The sequence below is a fragment of the Myxocyprinus asiaticus genome, chromosome 47 (genome assembly GCF_019703515.2).
Source record: "Myxocyprinus asiaticus isolate MX2 ecotype Aquarium Trade chromosome 47, UBuf_Myxa_2, whole genome shotgun sequence".
Taxonomy (NCBI): Eukaryota; Metazoa; Chordata; class Actinopteri; order Cypriniformes; family Catostomidae; genus Myxocyprinus; species Myxocyprinus asiaticus.
Genome location: NC_059390.1, coordinates 19,622,494 through 19,639,147, shown reverse-complemented (window position 1 = coordinate 19,639,147; position 16,654 = coordinate 19,622,494). Strand labels below are relative to the sequence as shown.

The following is a 16,654-nucleotide window of genomic DNA, read 5'->3' as shown; positions in this document are numbered from 1 at the left end:
GAAGGTGGTGACAAATGAGTGCCTTGAGTGAAATTAGTTAGTCACTGAATCAACAATCAAAAGAAAATGTTAATCCTTTAAAATTTGTATGTCTACAGACCTACAAAGAGACTTTAGTAAAGGTTTTAAGCATTAGAATAACAAAGCAAATCTATCATTTCCCTACAGTTTGGGAGTTGCTGAGCATTACTTTTATCAAAAGACAACAATAATAGTCTTATAATAATAATTATAATGCATTTGAATAACGTCTTTATGTTTTTATGTATAAAAAGCATGTCTACATATCTATTCACTTCATTAAAATGCATAAGTGTTCTAAGAACACAGCAGATCTATCTTTTTTCCTACAGATTGATGACTGCACACCAACGTAGTTAAAAACAGGAGATGATATTAAAAATTGCTTTACATATTTAACACTGATCTAGTAATCTGCTTAATCTGGAAAAAAGAACTGATCAAACTATTACCTCACAAACATAATGTAAAAAGCATAACTTAATGAAGACTCATGCACTGATAGAAACTCCACTTACAATGTGTGCTTAAAAGAAGGATCGTCCTTTTTTTTTTCTGCAGTAAATTTCACGTAATGCTCCCAATCAAGAACAATATGCCGATAAATAACTTTTTGAAACCGTTTGTGTGTTCCTTATCTCTAGATTATTAATTTACTGTAGATCAACATCAATGCCAATAAAAAAAAAAAAAAATGGATAAATGAGCATTGTTGAAAGCAGCTTTTTAGAAATGAATGGAGCCATGTTGATTAGACTGTCTGACTGACAGCCTGTTATGTAAGGGTTGTTTCGGCTCAAGAAACTCACTTGTGATTGGCTGGATGGTCGCTCAATCAGCCCAAAGTAACACAACGCAAAGAATACTGTATACAAATGTACCATTTGTATGGGTTTAGCTTGGAAAAGTGCGGGGGACAAAAATCACCTTTTCACAAGTGCCTGCTACGCCCTTGTGTCAGTGCAAGCCAATCTAAGCCACTTCGACATACTTCAGAAAATTACTGAGTGCACCTTTAAACTGTCAATAAAAATGAGAGGTGTAAATTTAGCAGCCACATTCCTATTGTTCACAATCCCATTTTGATAGTTTGGGGCATCAGGGGGATTTCACATTACTTTAAACTCAAAGGCACTTCATAGAGCACAATGAGGAATCACATTTAAGAAATATGAAAGATGGCAAGGTGGACGAAAGATACGCAAAGGGCGGAAGACCTATATCCACATGAGAATGCGATACTGCTGTCATATCTCTGAACTGGATTCCAGAAAAACAATTCAGAGTGTTGAACTCAGTTTCCATATGCAGTATAGAAGACTCTTCCCCACCTGCATTCAAAATCCAACAGTTAAAGGAGGCGGTTCGGAACATTAAATAAATCTATAATTGTGAATAATGCAATATAACAGACAGATTTATCTCAACAAGACGTTTTGGGACTATTTTTTCGCAACAAACTGTTTTTACTTCATGACCTGAACACATTAAAATGGGTTTCTCAGAACAAGAGCATTATTCAAACTGTAAGTCTTTATGTCCTCATTTTAGGCTTGTATAACATAGAACAACACCCTGTGGAGTCATTCCATTTTAAATCAGTTGTTAAGTTTACTCAAACCCAGGGTGATAGAGGCTGAAAGAGAAAACTGATTTGACTTTTCATCTACTGTGTTTGGGTTGTGCAAGAGTTTTTGAAAGTACGTTCAAATTAGGAATCATTTAAAATATCAAGAGACATAGGAAAGTTCATTATAACACCCCAACTTGATCTTTTCTTCCCTTTCTCTCACTTATTCTCCCACCAAACCTTCCACTGCCACACTTTCTCTCACACACACCCTCAGTGCCCTTATTCTCAGGTATATAAAGTGTTCAGCATAAGCCATAATGAAGTTCACCAACCAGACCAACCACATATTTCCTCCGTTTACCACGGGAAACTGCCCCGAGAGCTCTGCGCTGAAACAAGTGGCTGGAATGATCTTGGCAGAGACCTCCGTTTTTACAGTCTCAACACTGTCATGCGACCGGGCCCTTGTATTTTCTAAACTATCCAGGCACCCTTGAAAGACTGCTCTTACAGGCATCCAAAAAAAGCTTCTACAGATCTTCAGCACACTTGCTGCCTGTCCTCACATTAGCCGCTAATTTGTTCCACTGGTTTACTTTAAATCTTGCTCTGTGGAGCTCTTGTTTGTTTGGAAACTTGATAAATAGCACCAGCGGATCACAACACCGCCAGCTGTGCGACTGACTGATGTCCTCAGAAGCACAGTTTGTCATGTGCTTGCACGATTCAAACCAAACTGTAGCCGCAGAGAACTTACATCAACACCAAACAAGGTGAATGTGCTGCCCTCTGTGGGAGGCACTACAAACGTGTCCAAACAGGCTTGTGTTGGAGCTTGGGCCATAAACAAGTCCACCACTGCAGAATTTACCCCGTCATGGCAGTGCATTATGATCTTTGACAATTTTACTAGCCTGTCAAAGAAAGTAAGTACTGCCTCAGGCACTTCAACCTTTTAAAAGCGAACTAACAGACCTGAGTGGACAAGCCCACATTAGGGCTAACTGGTCAACGGTGACCAGTCAGGCAACATCAGGTGGGACGCTTCTTAAGTTGGAGATGGAATGACTTGACAGAAAGACATTTAAGGGATAGTTGACTCAGAAATGAAAATTCTGTTTTCGTTGTTCCAATGCTGTATGACTTCCTTTCTTCAAGTGATACACAAAGGAAGGTGTTTGGCAAAATTTCAGTTTCAGTCACTTTCATTGAATGGAAAAGAGATTAAATGAAAGTAAATGGTGACTCATTCTATCAGTCCATAACATTCTGCCCAAAATTGCCTTTGTGTTCCACAGAAGTAAGTCATGCAGGTTTGGAACAACATGATAGGGCAAGTAAACAATAACAGTATTAAGATGTCAGCTACTTTATGTAACATGACACTGTTTATTAATATTCTAATATAGTGCTCAGCAAAGTTTTACTACCATTGTTAATATTCCAGCTGCATTTTTAACCTAAGAATAAAGTGAAAAGACTAAGTTGGTGAAAACATAATCTCATAACAACTATAATTTGTACTAGATGGCAAAATTGCAAGGTATCGTATGGCATGGCTCGAACGCAGAGCTTCAAGCTAGCCTCCTAATCAACACTTTATTTTAAGAGTTGTTTTATTTTATTTTACTCACTCCATTTTTATTTTTGCTATACAAATGACTGATTTATGTCAATAACCTGCGATACTCTTCCATCGTCTCATTCCAAAATCTATGTTTTCTTTCTTCCATGGCACACAAAATTTACTTTCCTATTCAAATCTTGGTTAGATTTAGGTTTGGGGTTTGGGTTTAGGGTTAAGCCCAAAGTATACTTGATTTTCCTATTGAAATAATGATTAGGTTAAGAATTGTGTAAGGGGTTAGACTTTATGGTTAGGTTTAAGTTTGGATTAGGGGTTAAACGTAGAAAAAACTTAAAAACATCATTTGTTGGTTGGTTTATTTTTCTCTATTGGAGTAAAAGTTCTAAGTTTTTGTACAAGCCAACTCATACGATTTCTTACTATTTTGCCATCTTTTGCTATTATTGCGACTTCACAAGAGACTGGGTTACTTTTTTTTCCTCACTAAAGGGCATGACACTTGAGTGAACAGTGTCTTAGGTCACAAAACACTGAGATAATGATAGAACACACTTCCTCTCATTCTCGGCCCCATTGCAGCCACCCTGAACACGCTCATGACCGTCGCTCCAGAATCCCCGCACAGTCAACCACGACCCTGCTTTGAAGTTAGCACGCACTTCCTTCTGGTTACAAGAAAATCCAGCCTGTTAGGATCTGGGAGGAGGTAAACTAAAAATGAAGGTCACAAACTTTGTCTGAGGCCAACTGCAAATGAGAAAATGGCCTTGAACAGCTAACTAGACAGCTAACTAGAAGTCTTTCTTTTCCCTTCAGTTTACAGATTGACGGGCGGGACTTGCAAGCAACCTCAAATAAATCTGCTTGGCGGGGATTTTTGAAATATTCAAACTTCCTTCATGTACATGCCCCCACCCTCCTTGTGTGTGTGTGTGCTCTGGTTTCCAGCCAAGTGTTTGACAATTGCTTTCAGAAGCCTTGGCACAGATTTGTTTTGCATGGGAAAGTGCTTACGGGTGATTTGCACATGTCTGTCATTCGCTAGTTATTTGGAGTGTCCATTTATAATATAGGAAATCCTGAGAAAATAGAAGGAGAGCAGTCAGAGCGGAAAAACACCAGCCATCTATCTGTAACAGAGCACCACATGTGGGGGATAGGGAGTTAGTACACTGCCCTGTTCTACTAAACACAAGGGTTTCTCAGGTGGCCAAGTCTCCAACGCACCATCACCCCCTCCTAAAACTGCCCACTTGCTTCAGTTCACAGATAGAGATCTTAATAGCCTCTGCAAAACTACTACAACAGCTCACTCGCAAAACTGGCTGCATGAATGACATGGTTTTTGATGATAAAACAAGTCATTCTCACATAGTACACAAAATCTAGCAAAGTGTGAGTTTTCCAGAGACCAAAGCATAGAGATTGATGATGTATTTTATTTTTCCTCTTTTTTTTTTTTTTAGTTGCAAAAATAAGTATTGAGTGAACAATTTAAGTGAACCATCCCTAGACGTTCTTGCTAATTACGAAATGCTTCGCTTAACACTATCCAACAATTAATTCCAGATCCTTTTTTCAGCATAAAGCATTAAAATGTCACACGTAAGTTAAGTGATAACTACCACAAATGCCCAGTTAATATGACAGCTCTACTGAGGCACCTGCTATAATTATGCAGTCCTACACCAGGCATCTATCTAACCTAATCCAAAACATGCAAGGAATCATAATCCCAAATCAAACAAACAAGAAAAGCATCCAACTTCCTCTTAGAGCAGCATGAAAGCCACCTGTGGAGCAAATTAGCGCCTGCTCTACAAACCGACCCAAACACCACACACTTGGATGAACACTGCATTTACAGGTAGCACATCATCAATAAAACTGACCTTGCAGATCTTATTCTCTTCTGCATCTCTGTTGCTGCGTGCCAAAGTCAGAGTTGCAGTCGGGATCGTCCTCCTATCTTGGATCTGCGTCTTGAGTGACAGCTGACAGGAGAGCATTGAAGACTCCGAGCTCCTGAGCTCTGAGCTCCTAGGTGCCAGTCCATGTGCCATGCTGCTCCTCCCTGGGTTGGGAATGGGCAGTGCAGTGTGGATGGGTTTGGATCCCACTGCTGGTTGACGGAGTTTCGACGCAACACCAACCACCGGCATAGTCCCTCAGAGTGCAAAACTTAGAGACGAATAAGGAGGAGAGTAAATGGAAAAAAAAAAGTGGAGGAGTTGTCTCTCGTGGCTCTCTCACACAAGAGAGAGAGAGACACAAGAGCCCTGTGTCTGCTCTTGATGTCTGGCAGGGGCTGAAGTGGGAGGGGGTGAATCGTCTCTCTCAGAGAGCGCTGCTAGCGGGATAGAGCACGGCCACGCACATTTTGTTGCCGACAGCATGTGCTGCTCTCTGTAACTGAGAATGCTCCACCGCTACACATTATCCCCTCCTCCTCTCTCACTTCCACTCCTCCTCTTGCCTTACTGACAGAGCAACACTACAAAACCAAACAGCTCTTGGGGCGTGAGCTTCGCAGGAAGGTAACCACTACTCTCTGCTCTGCTCACTGCCTGATTACATGGATCTGGCTGAGTGTGTGTCTATGGGTTGTTGACAAATACATTTTGTCCAAGATGATATAAATTAGATATATTTTAAGAATCAATTTACAAAATGCTTAAAAAATGTGAAGTGGTTTAACCATCAAGTAAAAGGTGTTTAAATACTTTCCTTACACCTTGAATACATGTATGTGTACACAACCATTATGTTCCAAAAAGAATATAAGGTTGACAAATATTGCTTTATAAATATGAATTTAGATAGATAGATAGATAGATAGATAGATAGATAGATAGATAGATAGATATGTTCTACTGATACAGTAAAAGCAGAAAATATAAAATAAATTTTTTTAGACTAATAATACATTTGTCCCCCAAATTTATGACCGCCCCATCGCCCAAAATACAAAGTCTGGGGCAAAGTAAAACCCGAGTGCCCAAAACGTCACACAAATAACTCTGAACCCTCAACCAAAAATCTTGAATCTCAACACACCCCCAAAAGACATGAGATGTGTCTCCAACTTCTGATTAGCAATGCCAGCAGGTGGGTGTGTCTTTAAGACCAAGCCTATATAATCTAGAGGGGGTCCAGTAAAATCTATGTAAAATCTTAAATTACATAGGGCGAACCCTTGCATCTCTAGATGCAGACTTGACCTTTTTTAGAATCCTAGTCCATACTCCTTCCTCCTATACCAAATGCAAATCTTTCTCCCATAATCTCTTGATAGAAGTTAAAGCTCCATACCCCAGACTCTGAAAAAGCAGTAATCACCACTCCCAAAGCATTTGCCACCTTAGGGGGGTGTGTGCTACTCCCAAAAACCATACAGAGCATGTGGCGCAGCTGTAAATACCTATAAAATAGAGATCTGGGAATCCCAAAATGATGACTCAAATTCTCAAAAGATCTCAACAAACAGTGTAGCAACCCCCCTCACAATCCACTCTGTCCAGAAGGGGACTTATTGATACATAATTTGGGGTGCAACCACATGCTTGAGGCAACATTTAAATAAATGTCTGAATTAAATACTCTGGCCACTCTTGTCTAAATCACGTGCAAATGTGAAATAACGGGGTGTGACTTAACTTTTCCGGTTAGTTTGATAGAAAGGCTTTGCAATGGTAAAATAGGGGCAAGGACTTCCTGTTCAACAGAAAAACTTTCAGGTGGAAGCGACCAATGAGCCAAATGCCTGAGACCGAACACATAATAACAAAATTAAATCTTGGGTAGGCCTAGCCCACCTTTGTCAATCGGCCTATGTAAATTGTAAATTGCTAATACAATTATAATAATATTATAAAATAATAATAATATCATTATTTATATATATTTATTTTTTACACCACTAAAATGTATTTTTTACTTCAAGTCTCAGTAAAAATATCAGAATAAGCTTTTTTTCATCAATCATTTTTTTATCATTTTATTTATTTATTTTCAATAACAGCACAAAAGACACATTAAACTTGTAAAATTAAATTTTTACAATAAATAAATAAATAAAATTTACTTGGCATTGGAATTGCCAACTTAGCAAGCATTATGTCCCTATGCATTAAATTAAATTTAATGTGACTTTAAACTTAGAAGTTGAAAGTATGTTCATCTTTTTTAGTGATGTATACAAGTTATTGCTTATGTAAAGTGCATGTTTTATGTTTTTATTTGTTATTTTTTTTTATTTATTTTTTTATTACTTAATAGATCCAGATGAAAAACAATGAGCATCAAGTCATTAACTCACACACACAGCTCTAACACTCCGGTTCCTCATCTGTCATTTGAAGAACATTCCACAGCAGAGCGTCACACTCCGGCTACAACTGTCAAAACAGTCTCTGTGTAACCCAGCTCTGATCGGTGGACATATACACCTCACACTGGCTACAGCTGGAACAACTGAGCACTGTGATGATAGAACGAGTGCAAAAAGAACACAGGAAAAACAAAGAAAATGTTTGGGGTTTAGAGTGAAAGTAAGTCTGTATATACGAGAGAGCCAACACAAACAGATGTTAGAGAAGCTCTTTTTCGCTTTAATCCCGGAAACAATCCAAGTTGTTTGTCTAGTTCCCTGGCTATATTTCACTTCTGCCAAACTCCTTTGCACTCTCTGTCTCGCTTTCTTTCTTTACTCAGTCAACCTCACTTTAGCTCTCTCCCTCATCTCGTCTATCATCCCCACCCAGTTTCGTGGAAATATTTGGTAAAGAGTCAGAAAGACAGGAAGGCTTGGAGACGGTGGACTGACACCAGAATTTGTGTCAGACATTCTACATAACATTCGATTGTGCCAGTGAAACTGGCGGAGAGAAAGAGACTCTGAAAGCAATGTTGACAGCACTGGCACGAACCTCCCTGCTAATTCCTGTCAAATAAATAATCAGGCCATTTTCTTGTGTTTAACCCAGGGGATACGATTCATTTCCACTAAACAGAGGACAGCGAATCACTGCTCGTTGATCACTAAACAGTCTGTCGTTTTATGCCTGGCAAAGTGCCTATACACATGAATTTTCAAGTGTGGTGTGAAACTCAGCAGCCCTTGATGTATTAAATAGTTTATTAAGTGGGCAAAATATGACATGTAGCATGGTTTTTAACAGACGTTAGCCTGGTGTGAGACTTAAAAGTGAGAGAAAAAAGTTTTACATGGAAAGAACCCATCTGGTTTGGTTTAGGAGGAGGGATATGTAGAGGAACAGCAAGGATTTCCACCACATCGGAACACTTTAACACAGCAACGTCCAGTTCCTAAGCCTACCCTGAGCATCTAGAGTTTATTTAATACCACACGGGATTGACTCAACGTTTGCACAACTAAGCCTATATTTTTGTCTGTTCTGTATATTTAGAACCAAATGCAATTAATGGGATGAAGAACATATTGGAGCATTTGTCTACCCAGGTTCTTCCCTTATTAACTTACTTTACAGTGGAGTACAGACCACAGATATTGAAAAAGCAATGACTGACAGCTATACATTTAATCAGAGATAATCATATACAACTATATATTGAGAGTATTCGAGAAATGGTATGATTTCAGTTGAATCAGCACCTTATGATTGGTGAGCTTTGGTGAATGTGTAGAGGTCCAGGGGCCAGTTGCTCCAGCCATAAATGGCATCATGGGGTCATGTTTTGCATGACAGACCTTTGGACGCATGTGATGATGTCAACATTTTACACTCATTTAATAAAATTTCCAGCTGCCCGGCTAACATTGGCAGATCGAAGGAGGAGGATAACCAATAACCTGTGCCTTTATTGTGAAGCGACTGAGCATCACGTTGCCAACTGCCCTATTCGTCCACCCCGGTTGCTGGTAAGCTCCATTTGTCCAGCAAACCCTTCTAAACTGATGTCTTGGTGAAAGCTGCCTCTTCTTTCAATGTATCTGCCATTCTTGACTCTGGCTTGGCAGGCAATTTCATCTCACCCTCACTCATCATCTGCCTCAACATCCGGATCAAGCCAGTCGATAGACTCCTACCCAGCCTCTCTGTGATAGGTAAGCCTATCAGCTCTGGTTATATCACCCACCAAACAGAACCACTCTTCATCCAGATCAGCGCCCTTCACACCGAATCCTTGCCATTGCTTGTCCTCCCAGATTCCAAGTCGGACATCATCCTCGGTCTCCCCTGGCTCACCCACCATAATCCAGTCATATCCTGGTCCTCAAACGAGGTAACTGCTTGGGGTTATCATTGCTTTTCACGGTGCCTTTTTATGCCAGTCCGTCTTCTCTCCGGAACCACTCTTGTGTCACACCACCACCACTGAGAGCCCTCAACCACCATCGAAGTCTTCCATCCCCGCTGAGTATCTGGACTTCTCTTAAGTGTTCAGCCAACAAAAAACTCCCTCCATACCGTCCTTGGGATTGCCCCATTGATCTCTCTGGCACCTCTCTCCCTTGAGGTAAGGTCTACCCACTCTCCATTCCAGAACAACAGGCTATGGAGAAGTATGTTGAAGAAGCCCTCAGACAGAACTACATCTGTCCATCGACATCACCAGCCGCATCTAGCTGCTTCGTTGCTAAGAAAGATGGAGGACTCCGACCCTGCATCGACTACTGTGCACTCAACAACATCACTGTGAAGTTCCGGTACCCATTACCTTTAATCCCTGCAGCCCTGGAACTACTGAGAGGGGCCCACATCTTCACCAAACTTGATCTTCACTGTGCGTATAACTTGATCCGCATTAGAGAAGAAGATGAGTGGAAAACTACCTTTGTCACCTCCAGCGGCACTACTGATATCAGGTCATGCCGCATGGACTGGTCAACGCCCCCTCAGTCTTCCAATCCTACATGAACGAGATCTTCCGAGAAGTTCTCCAGCGCTTTGTCCTAGTATACATCGATGATATCCTCATCTACTCCACTTCCTTCGAGGAACATGTCCATCATGTAAGGTTGGTCCTACAGTGCCTCCAAAACATCACCTGTACTTGAAAGCTGAGAAGTGTCTTTTCCACCATCCAGTTCTTAGGGTACATCATATGCCCCCAGGGAGTTCAGATGGATCCCTCCAAGGTACAAGCGGTGACCACCTGGGCCCAGCCAACGACCTTGAAAGAACTACAACGGTTTCTAGGCTTCGCAAACTTTTACAGGTGCTTCATCCGGAACTTCAGCACAGTAGTCGCCCCGCTCACCAGCTTCAAGGGTAAACCCAAAATCCTTACCTGGTCCCCAGAAGCTTCTGCGGCCTTCCATCAGTTGAAAGCTTCCTTCACGTCGGCACCTATCCTCAGGCATCCCAATCCTGACCTTCCCTTCATAGTCACATCAACACATCCACCAACGGTGTAGAAGCCATTCTCCCTCAACGTCAAGGCAATCCAAGTTACATCCCTGAGCCTTCTACTCCAAGAAGTTATCCCCGGCAGAGTCGAAGTACGATGTGGGCAATAGGGAACTGTTAGCCATCAAGCTGGCACAGGAAGAGTGGCACCATTGGCTGGAATGTGCTTCTCATCCCTTCACTGTCACCGACCACTGTAAATATTCCAAGTTACAATCTGCTAAATGCCTTACTCCCTGACAGGCAAGGTGGGCTCTATTCTTCACCTGCTTTAATTTTAGAGTTACCGGCTCAAAAAATACCAAAGCCTATGCCCTCTCACGACTCTACTCACCAGATCAACCCACTCCCTCACCAGAGCCTATACTCCCGCTGTCATCGTCAGTCCAATCCAATGGGATCTAGAACAACGCATTGCCCAAGCAACCTCTTCCAAGCCCACTCCAACAGCCTGTCCACCCGCATGTTCCATTGCCTCTACGCACACCTCTCCTAGACTAGCTCCAATCTTCCCTGGGGTCCGGACATCCGGGATCACAAGAACCCTTAACCTCATTTGCAACTGATACTGGTGGCCACAACTCGCCTGGGATATTATCCAATTCATCTGCTCCTGCTCTGTTTGTGCTGTCACCAAAGTCCCTCGCCAACTCCCGGCTGGTAAACTGTTACCTCTACCAGTCCCTCACCATATATGGTCCCACCTGTGAGCAGACTTTATCACCGATCTCCCTCCTTCTCAAGGATATAGCTGTGTGCTGGTGGCAGTAGACCGATTTTCTAAAGCTTGCTGAATGATCCCCTTCAAGGGTCTTTCCACTGCTATGGAGACTGCTGAGGCACTTTTCCATCATGTCTTTAGGAACTTCGGAATACCTGAAGACATAGTGCCTGACTGGGGCCCCCAGTTCATCTCCAGGGTATGGAAAACTTTCTTTGACCACCTGGGTTTTTCTGTTAGTCTCTCCTCAGGATACCACCCCCAGTCCAATGGCCAGGCTGAGAGAAAGATTCAGGAGATAGGTCAGTTCCTGCGTACTTGCTGTCACAACAGCCAACATGAGTGAAGCTACTACCTGCCCTGAGCTGAATATGCTCGGAACTCCCTTCAACACCCCTCTACTGGTCTCACCTCCTTCCAATGCATGCTTGGCTACCAACCTGTTTCCCTGGTGTGGAGAGCCTTCGGAGGTCCCTTCCGTTGATCACTGGTTTCAAAACCACGAGAGGCTCTGGAACACCGCCCACATCCACCTTCAATGTGCGGTTCGGCACCAAAAGGTCCAGGCTGACACAAAGCGATCAACCTCCCAATTCCATCCCAGGAAGAAGTTATGGCTCTCCACCAGGGAAATCCATCTCCGACTCCCTTGCAAGAAGTCCCCGATTATTGGCCCCTTCACTACAGACAAACAAATCACCTATCATTTAACACTCCTTGCACATTACCGTATCTCCCCATCTTTTCATGTGTCCCTCCTCAAACCTTACCTGCCCTCTCTCCCTCTTCCCTAGAGACTGATAGGAGTCGACCCCCACCGCTGCTCCTAGCGGATGGTCCTGCCTACACCATCCGGACCATCCTTGGTTCCCAACATCATCAGGGCCGGTTAGAATACCTTGTTGACCAGGAGGGGTATGGCCCAGAGGAGTGATCTTGGGTACCCCATCACCCAATTCTACCAACAACACCCAGATCATCCTGCTCCATGGGGACGAGGCCACCCACGATGTCGTTTGTTCAGTTCCTCAGGAGCTGCCCGTGGAGGGGGTACTGTCATGCCCTCATCAGTCTCTGCTCCCGCTCCAACTCTCCCAATTATTGATTACACTCACCTGAACTCCATTATCCTCATCAACACTATAAAGACTCCTCATATGTGTATCACTCATTCTTGTGACTCTTCCTGAAGAATATCTCCTGTGTTTAAGTTATTAGTTTGTTTGACTTCTCCTTTATTTTTGATATACAGTTCTGTTCTCCATATATGCCTGTGTTTTGTGTGCTTGAATAAATCTGCATTTGGGTTCATTGCTTCTGTCATCCTCTTCTCTAAGCATAACACTAGTAAACCCTGAAGGTCCCCCTAACATTGGAGTATGGTTCCTATTTTTGGGGGGGTTTAAGTATGTCCTTTTAGGTTTTATCTTTTCAATAACAATTAACATTCCTAAAAATGTTCTTCAAACCTACAGTGAATATTTGTATTTCTGTAAAGGAAAAAAAAAAAAAAAAAAAAAAAACTACCTGGCTAACCGAAAATGTACGTTAGGATATCTGTTCTGGAAACATTCTGACAACCAGAAACTAACGATCCTGAAACCTTCTGGGAAGCAAATATTTTTAGATTTTCCCAACTTAAACCTGAATTTAATTTCTGCACCACTGAACGGAATTGCGACTATCTATTTTTCAAAACAGCTTTTTGAATATGTCCCTGTCTGCTTTTTTTTTTTTTTTAACACAAACAGTCCTGTTCTCAACTCACACCTTTGAGTGTTGTTCTGTTGGGCTAAACAGGTCACTCAAAACAAATGGAGCCATTTGTATTGTGTACCAGTGGCATCTCAGGCTCATTATTTCTTGTGGGGCACAAACAGTTATTTAACTCAACATGATAGGTTGCGTTTACCAAAATGTATCCACCATTTACCGATTTTCAAAACATTGATGGATGATTCCAAATGCTGTCTGTTATTTTGACAGAAAATAAAGAAAAAAGAAAATAATTTTAACCTAGTGCTTCAGTCTCTCTATCTCTCACATACGCACACACAATTTCAAGCAGAGGTTCTCTGATTTCTTGACTGCATACATCAATCCTTTTGTCAGTGTGTTAATGCATTAAAATAAAGTGCAAAAAAGTATAATAAAGTGCAAAAAAACCTTTCTACCAATTACACTTGCATTTAATCAAAGCACAAACATTACGTTTAGAGCAGAATTGACAGTAATTTTAGTGGAGTACCTGTATTAACTGAGCTTCAGCGATTGTGTTTGCTTCTTATCTGTGACACTTAATGTTAATATCAGGCACACTGAAACATTTCTGTGAACTTGTGCATGTAGGCGCTTTAATGTGCAAAGTAAAAAAAACAAAACAAAAAAACAAATTAGCACAGAGGTTGATTAACAGGTAGAACTTTCACCCTAGAACTCATGCCATTATAATGGATCAAAACAATTATGACGAATAAATTATCACAATGAAAATATTACAACTCCAGTCTGTCAGAGAGATGGATAAAAAAAGATTCTAGTGCCAACTCTGACATGCACAAAAATCCCAAATAATTTAATCTCCACACAAAACACCACTAAAACGTACACATCCACATCTAAAAGCTCAAGTGACTATGAAAGCAAACCAGATATAGGCAAATCGTCAAAGGGTGTGCATATTATCTCACTAACTCGCATGAACAAAGACTCTCAATATTTTGCAGTTATTGTAATCTAATACAAACTAATGCATCAACAACACCTCAAAGCAATGGCATACAATTCACCGAAATGATGAGAGGTGCTCTTTAAGCCAACCAGCAACACATTAGGATTATATGAATTAATTTTTACCCATAAAACTGAATAAGCAGGTCTGCAAAAAAGAGCGGTAACTTCTGAGGATCATGTCAGATTCACATACAAATGATCAAAGCTTTTGATTGGCTAAGGGACAAATGTGCCCCTCAGGCTATCATTTAGTGCTAATATCACATGCACATGACGTTCTCCAAATCTCCTTTGATTAACGTGGGGGGACGATGAGCAAGCCCCACGTATGGCAAATGAGGGCGATTTCATTTATTTAACGCAACAGACTTTAATAACTATAGAATTACTCAAAAGAATATCTACAGTTGTGTTGTATAATGGCCATAAAACAAGTCTAAGATGCAAAAAATATATTATTTCTTAAAATAAATGTATGATTATGCCACGCTTTTTGCACAACAGCGACACATCTGGTTGCCCCTTGTGACACCACTGGGTGCCACAGAAACCAAGTTTTAAATTTTTTGGAGAAAATGAACCTTCAAATGGCTTCTTATACTTGTCTTTGAATTTTATGCTGGGATAGGAAAAAATATTTTAACACCAAAAAAGTTACACACTTCAGCTGTAAGTGAGACCTTATGCACAGCTAATGCAACCCTACCCAGGTGTACAGAGGATCGCATGAAACATCAAGAGTTGAAAAATTCCCTGAAGTGCTAAGTCAATGTGTGAACTTCAGCTAAGAAGGCCAACTTCAATTTTTAATGCCTCCCTCCCTAAGTTCATACTGCTGTTCTGGAAAAGTGCTGTTGAGTGCTGTGCTTTCCAAATGCACTGTGGTAATGGTTTGCGAACCACCAAGAATCCAAAGTCAACAGTTGAACAGCAGCCTCTGGTTCACTTCCATCTGAGCTCGGCAGGTCACAGCCATCGCTCCATTCAAATACTTGACCACATTGCTCCACATCAGAGGAGATACTCGTAGCACGCTGGTTAAGCAGGGACAAAGATCATAAAATATGATGAGGACGATGATGGAAATGACAGCAGTAATGACGTTGATGCCGTAGGGTGATGCTGGTAATGACAGCGTTCGCTCTCTCGGGCTTGTCTTGAGAGTCACGTTTGACAACTCTGGCTAGTACCTCTGAAGTACCATCATTCCAACAGCAAAAACAAGATGTTATAAGAACAGGAAGGGGCAATATTCACTGGAAGAGCTTTGACAAGAGCCAAATTTACAGCCCTAATCTCTATTTCTGAATCTGGGCTCAGCAGAGTTGCTCCATTCTGGGTGGCCTCCAAGGCCAGAGTGGAGTATCTTGTGGTAGGGGAAAAAAATGCCATTTCAACAGGACTGGGGGAAAGGGGTGGACTGAGGGAGAAACCTCAAGATTTTCAGGATGGCAGGAGAATTATGGAGGACCCACAAGCCGCAACCCAAGAGAGGAAATAAGAACTTGGTTCCTCAGCCATCAAGAAACCTCCTGGCGAAGCATTACAGCGTGTGATTAAGTCAACTCTGTGTATTCTTTGAAAGAGCCTGGAAGGATATTTGCTGGTGTGTTTGCTGAGATATTCACTTCAATCCCTGACTGATAAATGCAGGGCTTCAGTGTGTATGACAAACCGAAGCATGCAGTGGGAAATATCCAAGCCTAATCCCATATGACAATTACGTGACTGTGGCGGCATTTTTGCAAAATTATATTACATGGCTCTGTGTACTTATCGCTGCAGTTCTGAGGTGAAATGTCTACTGAGTGGTACAAAAAGCAAGTTTAATTATTCCCAAAGGATTAGGTTTTTAAGATTAATGATCTATTGAGTTATAAATAAACAAAACCTCCCTACCTCCCTACCCTAAACCTGAAACCTTAACCTAACCTATTGTGTTATAAAAAGCAAATGTGAAATGAAAAATGTTTGCAAATAATTGCGGCAGTTGTGATTCTATGACATTTTCGGCTTATATGTTGACTCGCTTGCTCTTGAGGACTAGTACTCTGGTCCTTTGACATCACATTTGCAATACTCGGTTAAGCTACTGCACATTTAATCATGCACAAACAAGCTTCCAAATGTAGTTCGTTATGTAATGCACACATTAAAAGTAATGCACTTACAAGTGTTTTGATGTCATAAGATAGCACTGTGTGAGGAACAAGGTGAAAAGTTTTCATGTACTGATATTATGCAGATTTATCAGTGTTGGGTAAGTTACTAAAAACATTTTTATCCACTTCAAATTCATTACTACCTCTTTAAAATTGTAATCAGATTACTTTAATGGTTACTTCATGGGGAAATTAAAGTTATTATTAATTATTTTAATTTTAAGTGACTTCTAAAACACTTTTCACTCAACAAAGTCAAATTAATGTCTATCTTTCCTCCCTGTTCATTGCTGCAAACTAGTCATACACTCAGTACTACATTTCTTCTTTATAATTACTTATTAGTGACTCTTTAGCTGTCACAGAAATGCAAAAAGACATGCAGTACATATGAACCTAATACATTTTTAATTGTATTCTACATGAATATTATTTTAGGTATATGTGTAACCCAGTAATTTA

At 41.0% G+C, this 16,654-nt stretch overlaps 1 protein-coding gene across 1 annotated transcript in view; it reads right to left on the bottom strand.

Moving 5' to 3' along the window:
• Nucleotides 1–5,344, bottom strand: part of LOC127436782 (neuron navigator 3-like) — a 216,871-nt gene extending 211,527 nt beyond the window's left edge. Inside the window, exon 1 of the mRNA XM_051691156.1 lies at nucleotides 5,075–5,344. Coding sequence (XP_051547116.1) covers nucleotides 5,075–5,344 — 270 coding nt within the window. The remainder of the gene's footprint in view (nucleotides 1–5,074) is intronic.
• Between the last annotated feature and the right edge of the window lie 11,310 nt (nucleotides 5,345–16,654).